At 31.3% G+C, this 14738-nt stretch overlaps 1 protein-coding gene across 1 annotated transcript; it reads left to right on the plus strand.

Moving 5' to 3' along the window:
* Positions 1-5441: 5441 nt before the first annotated feature.
* On the plus strand, positions 5442-13701 carry LOC109790357 (nucleolar-like protein). The gene is made up of 13 exons (XM_020349491.2): positions 5442-5921; positions 6917-7055; positions 7221-7291; positions 7527-7586; positions 7670-7879; positions 7971-8099; positions 8510-9184; positions 10661-10853; positions 10962-11155; positions 11446-11550; positions 12228-12367; positions 12679-12957; positions 13066-13701. The coding sequence occupies exons 1-13, from the start codon at positions 5556-5558 to the stop codon at positions 13328-13330; spliced, it is 2826 nt and encodes a 941-aa protein (XP_020205080.2). The 5' UTR covers positions 5442-5555; the 3' UTR covers positions 13331-13701.
* The last annotated feature ends 1037 nt before the right edge of the window (positions 13702-14738 follow it).

Here is a 14738-nt window from a genome sequence, read left to right on the forward strand (position 1 = left end):
TAAATATCCTTATGCTGCATTAGATAAAACTCACTCTAATAATAAATATTACATTGTGCCATCTACACATGGATATTACGGGGAAGAAAACTTTATCTTTTTAAAATTTTATATTTTATATGCTACTATGTTTATTTAATTATGTTATATTTTGTATGTATTTATTTAGTGAGGTGTCCCTAACCTCATTTATTTGCTTGATCTATGATATTTTTTACTCTAAATAATTAATAAGGTGTTGTTAATTTATGTTATTTAATTATTTTATGATATTTATCACTGTCATTTACTTGATTAATATTCTTTAATACATTCCATTTACGTAAACTATATTATATTACATTTTAAATAATTGACAAAAAAATACTCAACTTATTTAGCGTAATTATTTTTATATTAATATTAACTATAATATAGTTTTGCTAAAATATCTTAAACTCGTCTTGTTATTATTTATTCATGTATTTATAAAGATAAATATTATTCTATGACCATAAGAATGAAAGTTTGAATTAATTTGTAGTTAGAGGTTTACCTTGAGGATTTAAATAAGTAAAGATTTAAGGTGAAATAACCTTTAATTATTTGTTATTATAATGCTCATTTGTCCTGACTAGTCACTAGAAGTATAATTCAAATTTTTATATCAAGACAAATTAATATATATTTACTAGTATTAAATATTTCTATGCATATTATGTAATTGTTGATATTTATTGAATTATTGTTCTCACTCCTTATGTTTCTTGTTTAAAATTTGTAATTAATTTTTCGGAATTACATGGAGTGTAGACGCGGTAGCAAATGTAATTACATTCAATGGAGTGATAGTGTCATCTTTTACCTTCTCTTCAAACCAAGAAGTCCCTACAGTGATCGACGACTCAATAATAGTCACTTTCTTTTTACCACCCGCTAATCATGTCAATTCAATTGTAAATTTATTTCAACCACCCGTGTAAATATTATAGTAGAAGCAAAAAAGAAACTATGGTATGTAAATAAGCAAGTATTGTAAATATTTTTAGAATAATATGTAATGTAAATATTAAAATCGTATATGTGATATAAGAAGTTATAATTATGTACGTCATTGTAAATATTATATGTATATTAGTTCGAAAAATCTTTCTTTATGATCACATATGATATCATTAATAATATACTTATGTTTTCAATCTATAAATATATATATATATATATATATATATATATATATATATATATAGAGAGAGAGAGAGAGACGTAAAATATTGGGATTAATATGTATACAATTAGACGTTACAACAACTATTCTAAAGCATAACAAAAGAAAGTAAATCTTAACTAATCCTTAATGTCACAACTTATTAGAGCATAAATTTAATAATAAGGATTAAGCTTTATCACCAACATTTTCAACATCATGATATAAATCACTTGTAATAACATACAATAGAGACAAATACAAAATAAGGAGAGTGAAAAACATCTTACCCTCACTCATGGCGTAAAATATAGCCGGATAATCAAACACAAGTAATAATACAATAAACAAGGATTTTAACAGCAACATAATAATAAAGCAAGTTATGATAAAATAACAAATTCTAATAGAACAAATAATACCATATATCCCTTCATTAAAATCATGAGTTTAACACATAGAATCATTCACATGCATGATGCAATGGACATGAACTACAATTACTCATGCATGTGGCACCAATCAAATCATGTGTTGCATTGTCATAAGACAACACATATAGTAGCTTATGAGTACATGTCAGGTCACATTATCATCGCACTCTCACTAGGAGGATATACACCTAGGGCCTTGTTAGCATAACAAAGTCTTTCAAGCTCTACCCTAAGCACATAATGGGTGGAAACAGGGTTTCACAAACTTGACTGGCCTTAAGGACTAATCCTGAAGCTTTTACACAAGGGAACTTTCTTTGACGGTGTATTTCATATCCAGCAGTTTCAAACAAGTATGCACATGATACATGTTAAATAAGACCTAATGCAATACACATGACAATATTATATAATATAAGTCATCGATTGTTCTCAATCATGTAATTAAAAAGCTCAATTTTATCTACTGGGTATTAACAATCAGTAGCATAAGGATCACATTAATCAATTCATACATAAATCACAATCATATTAGTAACATACCCACATACCACAACTAATTATCAACATTAATCAATACAATGATTACATATGTTCATAGCTCAAACACAAAAATTACTTAACATCATCCAATATACCTAAAGATAAAATCATTATAAAATTGTCTAATCATAATCATATGTTAATATCTCAACCATAGTCATTAAGAAATCAACATTACTAACTATTTAAATCAATAACTTAACTAGTCTAACAACAATATTGATATCACACGTTAGGTTCTTAGACATCACTATCACCAAAACACCTCAAGTCGTTAACAATCAAATTAATTTATAACATTAACAATTATTTTCTCTCGTGATTTATTTTTCTTAAATATTGATATAGGTACCTCAAACCATTCATAAGATCAAACTCTTAAAGGGTAAAGTTATTCACCATCACCATTTACAAACTACATTTCCATAACTTAAGCTTCTAAGACATCATGTGGTCCAAACACTTTATCTAGAGCTATATATATGCTATGAAGTTGATCTTAATTTTTATTAGAAAGTTAAGAAAATTATATACAACTTCTATGTTGACCTTAAGAGTTAATTTTGCCACCTACTATTTTTAAGAATTACAAAATTATAGCGTTTTAGCCTAAATTTAACAACTTGACATTCATTCACTAATTTGATTATAACTTGAGTTCTAGATCCCTTTTTTAAGCGATTCCAGTGGCTTTGGAAATTTGATATTTAGGGTTACAATTCATATAAAGACCACAAAACCTGATTTGATGTTATTATGCTTAGTGTATCGATTTTTGCACCCAACATGGAGAAGGCAAAAATCTTTCAAGAGTACTGTGCTTGGCATGGCTGAAGTCATGTCCAACGCGAAATGATATAGGAACAATGTTAAATGACTCTTGGTGCGGCCCATTTGGTACCCAATGCAATACCAGTTCAGGAAAGACTTACAAGATGTGCAAAAATTGCACATTATGAACCCTAAACCCTAAAACTCTAAATCAATTAGTAAAAACCACGATTAAAGCCTAATATTATGCTATTATACCATCAATTACTCAAATCCAACCTCAATTTCACATATTCATGCAATTAATATCAATTTTCACTTTACTTTATAAATCAAGGGTTTCCTACAAGAATTATATACATTCACATATTTTCAAGCAATTTAAATTATATGGTATTAACTATACATATAATTCAAACATCACATATAACACATACAAAGAGTACAAAGCACAAATTCATAGATTACAAGATAAAATTGGTATTCCTCCCTTACAACATATAAGAATAGATAAGAGATTGATGGTCAATCTGACTACCTAACATATACTCCACGTTTAGAGTGAGACTATTCACTTCTATCTTACCTTGATGAGCTCTAGAAGATGGACGTGGAGGTGTTCTCTAGCGGTCTCTAGTTCTCCTTATTTTCCAAAGCATGAAATGTAAAAGAAAGTAATGAGAAACGTGAAAATAAGAAATTGATGTAACCCCTTTTTTAAAAACTTAATCCTCATTTAACCCTTTAGTAAAAATATTTAATCATGATTCTCTTTTCATTTCCCTTATATATTAAAACTTATAAATAAATAATATATCAAATAAACATTTCTCCCAACTCAATTATTAATAAAAAATTATATAAACAATTATAATGAAACACATATTTTCCAAAATATATTTAATTACATAAATAGTTAAAACATATATTTTCTACACATACTTTCTATAACAAAATAGCTTCATAAATTTTTGTTATTAATAAAAAACTCATAATTATTAAAAGCCTCTAAAATATTTTATAAAACTCATTTAATTAATTAAAACAATTATAAGAAAATAACCCAAATAAATATTAAAATAAATTGAATTAAAATATTATATTAGTAAAAAATTTAGGCTGTTACAATTCTCCCTTCTTAAGAAATTTTGCCCTTGAAATTTTTTGCTCATAAGGAAAATATGGATAGAAGAAAACATAGACATACATTATGAGTAGGGTGACATGGAGTAATAACAAGAATATTTGGTAGAGAAAGAAACAAAACTACATAATTGACAACTTTGCTAACTATTTTCAAGTATAGGTGTGGATCAATGAAACAATGAGTAAGTTTGCATGGTCATATGTCAACCAATTTCTATTTAAAGAGTTATTTCTCAAGAATGCATGATCTCTCGTTCTAGACTCAATTCTTTGCTCCTTATGTTATGGTATCTAGTTTGACTTCTAAGGATAGTCTTTTAGTAAACAATAAGAATCTAACAACAATCCCAACATGCAACATAGATTCATCAAGAAATCAACAAATTTGGGTTTTGGATTCATCCTCCCCAAAACCTCAACTTTATCTACACATTCAACAACTACTGTGAAATCAACAATTAAAGCTACAATTGGAGAGTTTAACAACGATTTCAACACACACAACTTAAAGGAATCAAACAACAAGCTTCTTTTACCATAATTTGTTTTCCAAAAGCAAGAAACTAAAGAAAAAGGAAGAATTAACAAACCCTCAAGGATTGACTTCTCTCTACAAATTCAAGTTCCTTAGACTAGAATCTTTGCTCCTACAACTTGATCTTAGCTTAAGGGGAAGATTTAGATGCCTTCAATGAAACCACAAAAAAAAACAATCTTTTTGGATCTAAAGTTTATCCCTAATAATATGTTACTAAATGTCATATTACTTAACTCTTATATTTTATAGTCAAAGACTATCAAATTAATGATAGGTCAAAAATTTTATATTTTTAAGATTAAGAGAAATAAGTATCTATTTTAAAATAAATGAATTAGAATTACATATTAAAAAATAAAAGACCAAAAATATAATTTAATTAAATAAATTGAAACTAATAAATTAGAAAATTAGAAATAATAATTTTTTTTAGCAAGATCATAATGATCAGAAGAAGTAAAAAAAGAAGTTAGCAATGATTGACACCGTTATTCAAACCTATTTTACGAATTTGTAAATATATTTATATATGATATATAATATGAATCTATGATATCATTAAAATAAAATATTAATAATTAAGAATAATCTTATAACACAATATAAATTATTTATAATAATTTATAATTTATATATAAAAATATTTATTTATATAAATTTTAAATATATATATATATAATAAAATTTTAAATTATATGACTCGCACTAAAATACTAGCGTTTTAAGATTCACAAAAATAAAACCTCAATGTTATTTTTTTTTTCTCAATCTCTTTTTTTTTTTTTAAATCACAAAGGAAAAAAAGAAACATATTTAACCTGTTACGTTACATTCCTGCTACCGGCGCAGGAGAAGAGAAAACAGTTCGAGAAGTTAGCGCCGTAACACAACACACATCAAGCCTACACTCATAAACCCTAAACCCTCCGCAAAATCCATGGCGAAGTCATCAAAACGCAGCAGCAGCACCGACCCGAAGAAGAAGAAGAAGAAGAGCAAGAAGAACAAGTCGGGTCCCGAAGGCGTGGCCATGAAGGTGAAGGCCACCGCCACCGCCAGCAACCCCTTCGAGTCGATTTGGTCGCGGAGGAAGTTCGAGGTGCTGGGCCAGAAGCGCAAGGGCGAGGCCCGCCGCATGGGCCTGGCCCGTTCTCTGGCGATCCAGAAGCGCAACGAGACGCTCCTCCAGGAGTATCACCAGAGCGCCAAGTCCTCTCTCTTCGTTGACAAGCGAATCGGAGAGAACGACCAAGCGCTTGACGACTTCGGAAAAGCCATCTTGCGATCCCAACGCGAACGCCAGGTTCAAGTTTTTGCACAGTTACTCATTAGGATTAGAAATTAGGACATTTTGAATAAACTTTTCTGAAAGCACTTTTATAGAAGAAGCTTATTTCAATTTTGTTTAAGATAAAACTAAGATTATTTTGTGTTTAAGTTAATGTGTAGAATTTGTCTCATATTAGTTTCAGCTATTTTATTTATTTTTATTTTACATGTAAGCTAATTTTAGCTAATGGAGAAACTTATTTTACTTTTTGCTTCTTATAAGTGCTTTTTAGAAGTTTATCAAGTTCTATGAACCGATTGGATACAAGTTAGAAGTTTTTTTTTTTAGAGCTTTTTTTATTAAAATTAAAGAGCTTTTCCCTGTAGAGGAGTTTTCAAAAGCACTTATAAGCTTGTATCCGAGCAAACTTTTGCTTACTTAAAAGTAGTTGCTGGTAAAAGTCAACAATCTTATGTACATGATAGTTTACTATACATGGCGGTTTATGATCTGATGACAGGGTAAAAAGATTTGGGGTGTGCTTGGAGAAGCATTTTGAAACCACGTCTTCTTTAATTTTCATGTCAAAATCTTATATTTATGCAGAAGCACGTCAAAATCTTATATTTATGCAGAAGCGAAGTGCTTGTTTGGTTGCACATTGTATTTTCCACATTTAACCTGAAGCTGATAGTTATGGCTTCCATGAATTTTTTGGACTAAATTGATGTGATTCTTGCATTCTGATGAGTTTCCAAACATGCAGTAAAACTAGTAGCTTCTAAAAATTCATGTTACTGTCAGTCTGCCTTCAAGATGGTTTCCAAACAAGTACTTATGCTTTGAGTGTATTTAAATTATTTTTGTGTAAATTTATTGTGGAAGAAATAATATATGCATTGACAGAATGAAAGTTAGACCAATGACCTATTCTGATTCACTGACAGTTAAACACTTTATTTTTTTTAACTCATTGTTGCTGATGTGTTATTACTCATTTTCATTTATCTTTCTTTTGGTGTTTATAGTTGAACATGAAGCTGAGCAAGAAAAGCAAGTATCACTTGTCTGATGGAGAGGAAGATGACTTTGAAGGAATTGATTCTCTTGGAAGAGATGATTTTGAGGAGGAGATGCTTCCTGATGATGCTGCTGCTGAAGCTGATGGTATGTTAATGATGTGTGATAGTTAGATGATGTTATGTAATGTACTTCGTTTTATGACTGCTGAATTGATGTCTTGAGAATATTCTGCTTTGATTGTAATGGATGTCTTAGATGTTTGTTGTGTTATTTTGTGTCTTGGATTCATGTTGAGTGTTGGTTTTACAGGGAAATTAGATTTGGTTCAGCATAGCGTGCGGATTCCAGGGGAAATTAGTGCGGTTGACCGGGAGGAAAATGTAAGGCCTTTTATGCTATCGATGTTATTGTTGATACCCTTATTTATTTCTTCCTGTTATGATGGCATTATGCGTACAGGATATTATATATCATGTATGGGTTGTGTATTCTGTGAGTAATTTTTCTTTTGGTGATTATCTGAAATGTAAATATCATATTCTTGCTAAACTTTCTCAATTGTTGCTGTATTTAAAATTATTTGAAGTTGGTTCTTACTGGTGACTTCTTCTGCAGAGACATAAAAGCAAGAAAGAAGTGATGGAGGAAATTATCTTAAAAAGCAAATTTTACAAGGTGTGGGATATTTCTTTAATTAGGGCTATGTTAGTTTATTTGTCTTCTATATTTGTTCACATTTTTTCTCCAATATTCTCCAGGCTCAAAAGGCAAAAGATAAGGAAGAAAATGAACAATTGGTGGAAGAATTGGATAAGGATTTCACTTCCTTGCTTCACTCTGAGGCCTTGTTATCTTTGACTGAACCCAACAAGATGAATGCTTTGAAGGCTTTGGTGAACAAAAGTATTTCAAATGAACAAAGTATTAAGGACCGCATGGCTCGTCGTACAATGGATACTTCTATGCAGGTACTACTTATCCATGGGCCTTTTTCTTGGTCCTGAATAACTTTGTCTTATTATAAGAATGTCCTATGTTCCAACTTTCTCTTTATGGCAGGAAAAGCCTGATGAGTATGACAAACTTGTCAAACAAATGGGATTGGAAATGCGTGCTCGCCCTTCAGATAGGACAAAAACACCAGAAGAGATTGCTCAGGAGGAAAAAGAACGTCTAGAGCAATTGGAGGTATGATTGCATGCCTTTTAATCTTAAGTTTGTTATTATAGAATTAATAGATTACCCTTACATGTAAAGGAGCATTTCCCTGCATTTTGAGCATTGGTTGAGCTCTGATCTTAGCTATATAGGCTGAGCTACCTTTTATAATGGTTTAGGTTGTTGTTATGGCTGAGGTGAAGGGATGGGAATGAACCTGGGACTGGTAAACTAAATTCATGTTTGATGTTTGTATTTGTTTTTGGCAATTTTGTATCCTGTTTTAGATGGTGACTGTACCTTGGCACTTTAGTAAGGTTGCTGCCTTGTAACCTAGTGGTTGTTGGTTCTAATCATGAACAATCTGCACATGAGGTTATGTTGTATACATCTTTATTTTTACAGAGTCAACTAATAAATCCTTTTCTACATAATTTAAGGAAGAGCGACAGAAGAGGATGATTGCTGGTGAAGATTCAAGTGATGAAGAAAATGAAGATTCAGAAAAGCCATCTGAACAGAAACAAAGAGCCATCTCTGGTGATGATCTTGGTGATTCCTTCTCTGTCAATGAACAAGTTATGACTAAGAAGGGTTGGGTTGATGAGGTTCTTGAAAGAAAAGATGAGGAAGATTCTGATAGTGAAGATGATGATGGTGAAGATTCTGATGATTTCGGAAGCTCTGAAGATGCTGATGAAGGATCAGATGAGGATCTTGATGAAAACAAGAAGGATCTTTCTTTAAAAGACTGGGAACAAAGTGATGATGATGATATTGGTGCAGATTCAGAAGATGGAGATGAAGATGATAGTGACGAGGACAAAGAAACAGCTGCTGATGACCTTGATGCTGTTCAAAAAAAAGCAAAGAGAAATGTTTCTCTTGAAAGTGTAAAAAAAGATAAGGATTCTTCAGATGCCAAGAAGATAGATGTTGGAGGAAAACAGTCAAAAGAGTTGGACATTCCTTATATAATTCAAGCTCCCAATACCTTTGAAGAATTATGTTTACTGGTAGATAAACATTCAAATTCCAACGTTATTTTGATTATCAATCGGATTCGGAAAAGTAATCCAATCACCCTCGCAGCAGAAAATCGAAAGAAAATGCAAGTATGAAACTCACTCCTTTCTATTTACTTTTTGTTAACACCCAGCTGTACTCTGCATGCTTTTTTTATTTATGTATATTGAATCCATGATTGTTTTATAAGCAAATGTGAAATCTCTTAGATTTATTCAACTTGAATATACTATTTATTTTGGTATTAAATTTGATGTTGTATTGACATTTGACAATTAATGGAAAACATATCAAATACTAAAATTACTTCCCTCAACTGTGTAAATATTGGTTCCTGCTGGTTTCACACTTCATTATTTGAAATAATACCTAGCCTATATGTATTTTAAAATGTGTTTTATCTGACTCCTGCTGGTGCTGTAGTTACTGCCTATAGGAGATATGGTGCTGTTGCTGCTTACAGTGTAGTGATTGAAAACTTTTCCTGAACTGATTTGATTCAGATAATGACATGCTTTATGGAACTATTGAAGAAATCGCGTATCATTGGTTAGGTCAAACTAATGGTTTAATTATACAAACCAGTTGATGGTATTTTGTTTGTTTGCAAGTTCATGTGTCTATCTTCTGTTATAACTTCCAATTGTTCATTCATATAAATTTAAATGTGAATATTTTGGTCTTGAAAGCCATTAATGAAGATGTGTACTCTTACTCTATGGCTTTATTGCCTTGGTAACATCCTGTGATTGAGTGTTGAGCAGTTCAACCTGAAGGTCCAGTTTGAAATTCCATCCATGGGGATAAAATGGACATGTGTTATGCATAGCCAATTCTATATTTGAAATTTGTTTACAGTAAAGACTCCAAAGAGCCCGGGATTAAATCTGTAGCACTCAAGATTTAATAGAAATTGAAAGAAGAATTGGTGTAGAGATATGTAAAAGCCAACAGAGGGCTGATATGCTGGTTAACAATCAGAAAAATAAAGTGTCTTTAATAACATCTGATGTTCTGAACAATTCTCTTTCTATTGGATCGAAACCTGTTTTAAAACAAATCCTAACCATTTGAATTGATCTAATAATCCTAGTTTTTTTATTAACTTGGGTGAAAAGAAAGTGGAAGGTTGAAATAAAATATCAAATAAGAATGTTACAATAGAAAGGACTTAATGGAAGCTACAAAAGTTGCACAGTAAAGTACAATGGCATGAACACTGAACTGTAACTCAATCCTCTCCCCTTTTCTTTTTTGCCATTAACTGCTCCTGCATCAGAGACGTTAATCAAGATAGTTTATGGTACTATTGGTGTATTCATACATAGCAAGGCTTAGTTTGTACATGTATGGAATGTATGAAAATATGTAAAACACATGCCTGGTGGTGGTTCTTGTTCTATTGTAGTCTAGTCCTTGTTGCACTAGCATTATTTTTAGATGTAACATTTGACACTCGTACCTATGATACGCTGTTCCTAAATATTTTTTCTGGATATTGTGGTTTGTGATTATTATATGTCTAATTATATGGGAGGTGTTTACAATATATCTTCTGTTTTCAGGTATTCTATGGAGTATTGTTGCAATATTTTGCTGTTTTGGCAAATAAGAAACCATTGAATGTTGAGTTACTCAATATGCTGGTGAAACCATTGACAGAGATGAGTATGGAAATCCCATACTTTGCTGCAATATGTGCTCGCCACAGAATAGAAAGTACTAGAAAGCAATTCATTGATAGTATAAAAAAATCAGGTCAGAATGAAATCTGGTTGATTCGTTGTATTCTCTACATTATCTATCATTGACCAAGAATTGTTAAATGTTTTGGTAACACTGTCTGTAATCATTCTGTTGTCACAGAAAGTAGCAGTTGGCCTTCTTCAAAAACATTGTGCCTCTTGCGTTTGTGGTCCATGGTATTTCCATGCTCCGACTTTAGGCATCCAGTTATGACCCCTGTGATATTATTGATGTGTGAATATCTGGTGCGTTGCCCAATACTATCTGGTCGGGATATTGCCATTGGCTCTTTCTTATGCTCTATGCTTCTCTCAGTAAGTACATCCTGAGGCAAGATACTTTTGAGTTTATTATGTATAACGTGTTCACTTTTCATATGGCATCATCACTAATGAATTCTGAAAGACTATATTTAAATTCTATCATGGTGGCAGCACACCCAGTCTTCATGGAAAATTCCATTAGTGGTATCTGTTTCCACGAATGGGTTTAGCTTTTGAATGATATACCAAGATATTTACTGCATTGCTAAACTTATGTTTCCCTTCTTTTTCACTTATTACATTTGCTTCTTGCTCGCTCATGTACTTGATATAAAATGCAGGTATTTAGACAGTCTCGAAAATTCTGTCCTGAAGCAATAATATTTCTTCGAACATCACTTTTGGCAACTATTGATAGTAAACATATTTCAGATGAAGATTCCCAGGTATGATTTCTTCATGGATCATTTGTATTTTGAATCATATTATGTAGTGGGGGCATGTGTGTTGTGTGTAGGTATTTATTTATGTATGGGGACTACTAACCTCGTCCTGTGTTATAATCCTCCATTCTTCTATGAACAAAAAACAATTTTAGATATTTTAGTTTTGGTAGAAAACCACAATTTTAGATATTTTAGTTCTTTGGTAGAAAACCAAAGTCCTCAAAACTATTGCTAATATCGCTGTCTACTCTTTCCATTTATACTGTAACCCTCCTTTCCTCTTAAACAGTTTCTTTTGGTGCAAAATCCACTTTTGAGAAAATGAGTGCATTCAGGCGGTTGCTATTCATTTTCTTGGGCTTTTCTGCAGATGGCCATACCATTACATTTTATCTTTTTCCTAGTCTACAATTCCAAGGCCAAATTTTGCGACTTAATTTCTCAACTATAGATAATAAATATGGAAAATGCCATTTTTCATTTTCTTTTATCAGTTCAATACTATGCTATTAACATAATAAATAGATATCTGAAGAACATTTAATGATAAGCGGAGTCTAACTATGCTATTAACCTAGATAGACACCACTTTCTGGGTTCAACATCAAGAATGTGTTGTAGTGTACTTATGGTTGTATTACAGTTGCATTGACCATATTATTTGTTTTCGTTTCCAGCTATATCATCTTATGGAACTGAAAGCTCTCAAGCCTCTCCTGTACATACATGAGACAGTGAATGAGATTAGCCCTCTAAATCTCTTCAAGATAATAGACATGCCAGAGGAGTCTTCTTTCTTCACTTCTGTCGGTTTCAGGTAACCAATAGTTTGTTATGACCATTTATCAAAAAAGGAAAAAAGGTTACCTCCATGTTCTTATATTTACTGTCTTGGTTTTGAATGGGGTCTTTATTTTTTAAAACAGAAATTATGTTAGGGAGGGGCGCAAGGATATCTGTGCTTGAGTGGCATTAAGTGGATCATTTAGATTCTGTCATAGCTATTGTCTTGATAATTAATGCTGGATGCTGCTAATATTGAAGACTTGTATCTTCAGAGCATTGATTGTTGATTCTTTTTGAAGGTTTTGTCATTTATCTTGACTAATTATGATTCTTTGATTACAGGGCTAGTGTATTAGTTACAGTTGTTGAAACTCTACAAGGATATATTAAAGTCTATGAAGGGTTAAGTTCATTTCCTGAAATATTCTCACCAATTTTAAGATTACTAAATGAGATAGCAGAACAGAAAAATATGCCAAATGCATTACGAGAAAAAATTAATGTAGTGGCAGAGCTCATTAAGTCGAAAGTGGATGAGCATCACACTTTGAGGCGACCGCTTCAGATGCGGAAACAAAAGCCAGTACCAATCAAATTACTGAATCCCAAGTTTGAGGAAAAGTAAGTTCCTCCTTTTCCCTTGCGTGCATTTGATAATATATTTCCTTAGCTGTGCTAATCAGAAAAGTAATACAAATTAAGCACTTATATGTCATATTTGTTCTGCAGCTATGTCAAGGGTAGAGATTATGATCCTGACCGTGAACGAGCTGAATTGAGAAAATTGAAGAAACAGTTGAAGCGCGAATCTAAAGGGGCTGCACGTGAACTGCGTAAAGACAACTACTTTTTGCTTGAGGTGAAGGAAAAAGAGAGGTCTATACAGGAAAAAGAAAGAGCAGAGAAGTTTGGAAGGGCTAAAGCTTTCCTTCAAGAGCAAGAACATGCCTTTAAATCTGGACAACTAGGAAAAGGAAGGAAAAGGAGGAGATAAAATTTATTATTTTCCCCATTTTGTTCAAATGCATGGGGCTTCACCTTCATATTAATCAGCTCAAGGAGTCGTTTTGGTGCAATCTAGCCTTTTGTAGTGGATGAATCATGAACGTCATTGGAATATTTATGGTGGTTAGAGGGATTATAAGGTATAATAATCTCATTTTTGACAATGCTCTTGCGTTCCCAACGTAATCTTTTGGGAAGAAAGGTGTTACTTGTGTATTTGAGTTTGTGGATTAAGTGAACTGTAAACATTCCCAGCCACTTAGGTTGCACCAAGATAAAATTTTGCAAGTGAATTTTCAATTTAATTTGTACTCAATTTTCCTTCTTCAATGATATGGGTTCAAAAATTTCTGCTGCTAATGTAAGGAATTTATTTTTAGGCAATATTAAGTATCTCAACAAGTATCTTGAGTTTTGAGGCTTGTCTTAACCATGGCTAACTTCTAGAATTTCACTCAAACATTTGAATATAAAATATAAACAAAACTTACAAAGATTACTTGGTTTCTCACAAGTAATTTTTTTTTTCGTTGATGAAACAATTTTGTTTGATCATAGTTTGACATTTTTCTCAATGGAGATTTAAATTTAAGTTCACTATGTTTTGGGGGACTAAATTTTCCTGCTTGACGAAATCTTGTTGGTACATATACCACCTTTATACAAATTATTTTAATTTTATTTGAGGATTTTTTGATTAAATATACTAAATAGGCATGCATGTGCTTCTGCATGAATTGTTCTCTACAAGATTACTTGAACTGATTTTTTTTTCACGTTTTTTTTTGAAAAATATATATTTGGTATTGGATCACTCCATTTATTTTTAATTGTTATTTAAGGTATTGATATACATTAAGAAATATAGTTGTAACCGATAAAATAAATAAATAAAATTAGTATTCTTGTTTATAATTGGCAGATGCTAATGGTTATCTTTAAATCATTAATGATCCAAATAATAAAAAATTGTTATTTGAGGTACTGATAAATCAGAAATATAGTTATTATTTTTATTTGTAATTGGTGAAAGCTAATAATTATCCTTAAGGCATTAGTCAACCAAATAAAAATTTAATTGTAACGAAAAAAAAATTACACTTGGAACACATTATTATTAATTATTATCATTATTTTTTTGAATAATTGAAAATATTTAATAGAACGTGTTCAAGGCTCCTGAATGGTCAGCACGTTAAGTAAAATCGGTTTTATCTGTTATAAAAGAGAGAAAAAGTTGAGAGAATAAACAAGATAATAAGAGATGGAGAAAATAATCTGACTGATGTATTATCTTTAGGAGAGGACTAACCTATTTATAAGTACATGTGGTAATTGAACAATTACACAATAAAGAGAATAATACATAACGTATATATAAATGGTAATGATTGATA

This window comes from Cajanus cajan, chromosome 7 (assembly GCF_000230855.2).
Source record: "Cajanus cajan strain Asha chromosome 7, NIPB_CcT2T_4, whole genome shotgun sequence".
Lineage (NCBI taxonomy): Eukaryota > Viridiplantae > Streptophyta > Magnoliopsida > Fabales > Fabaceae > Cajanus > Cajanus cajan.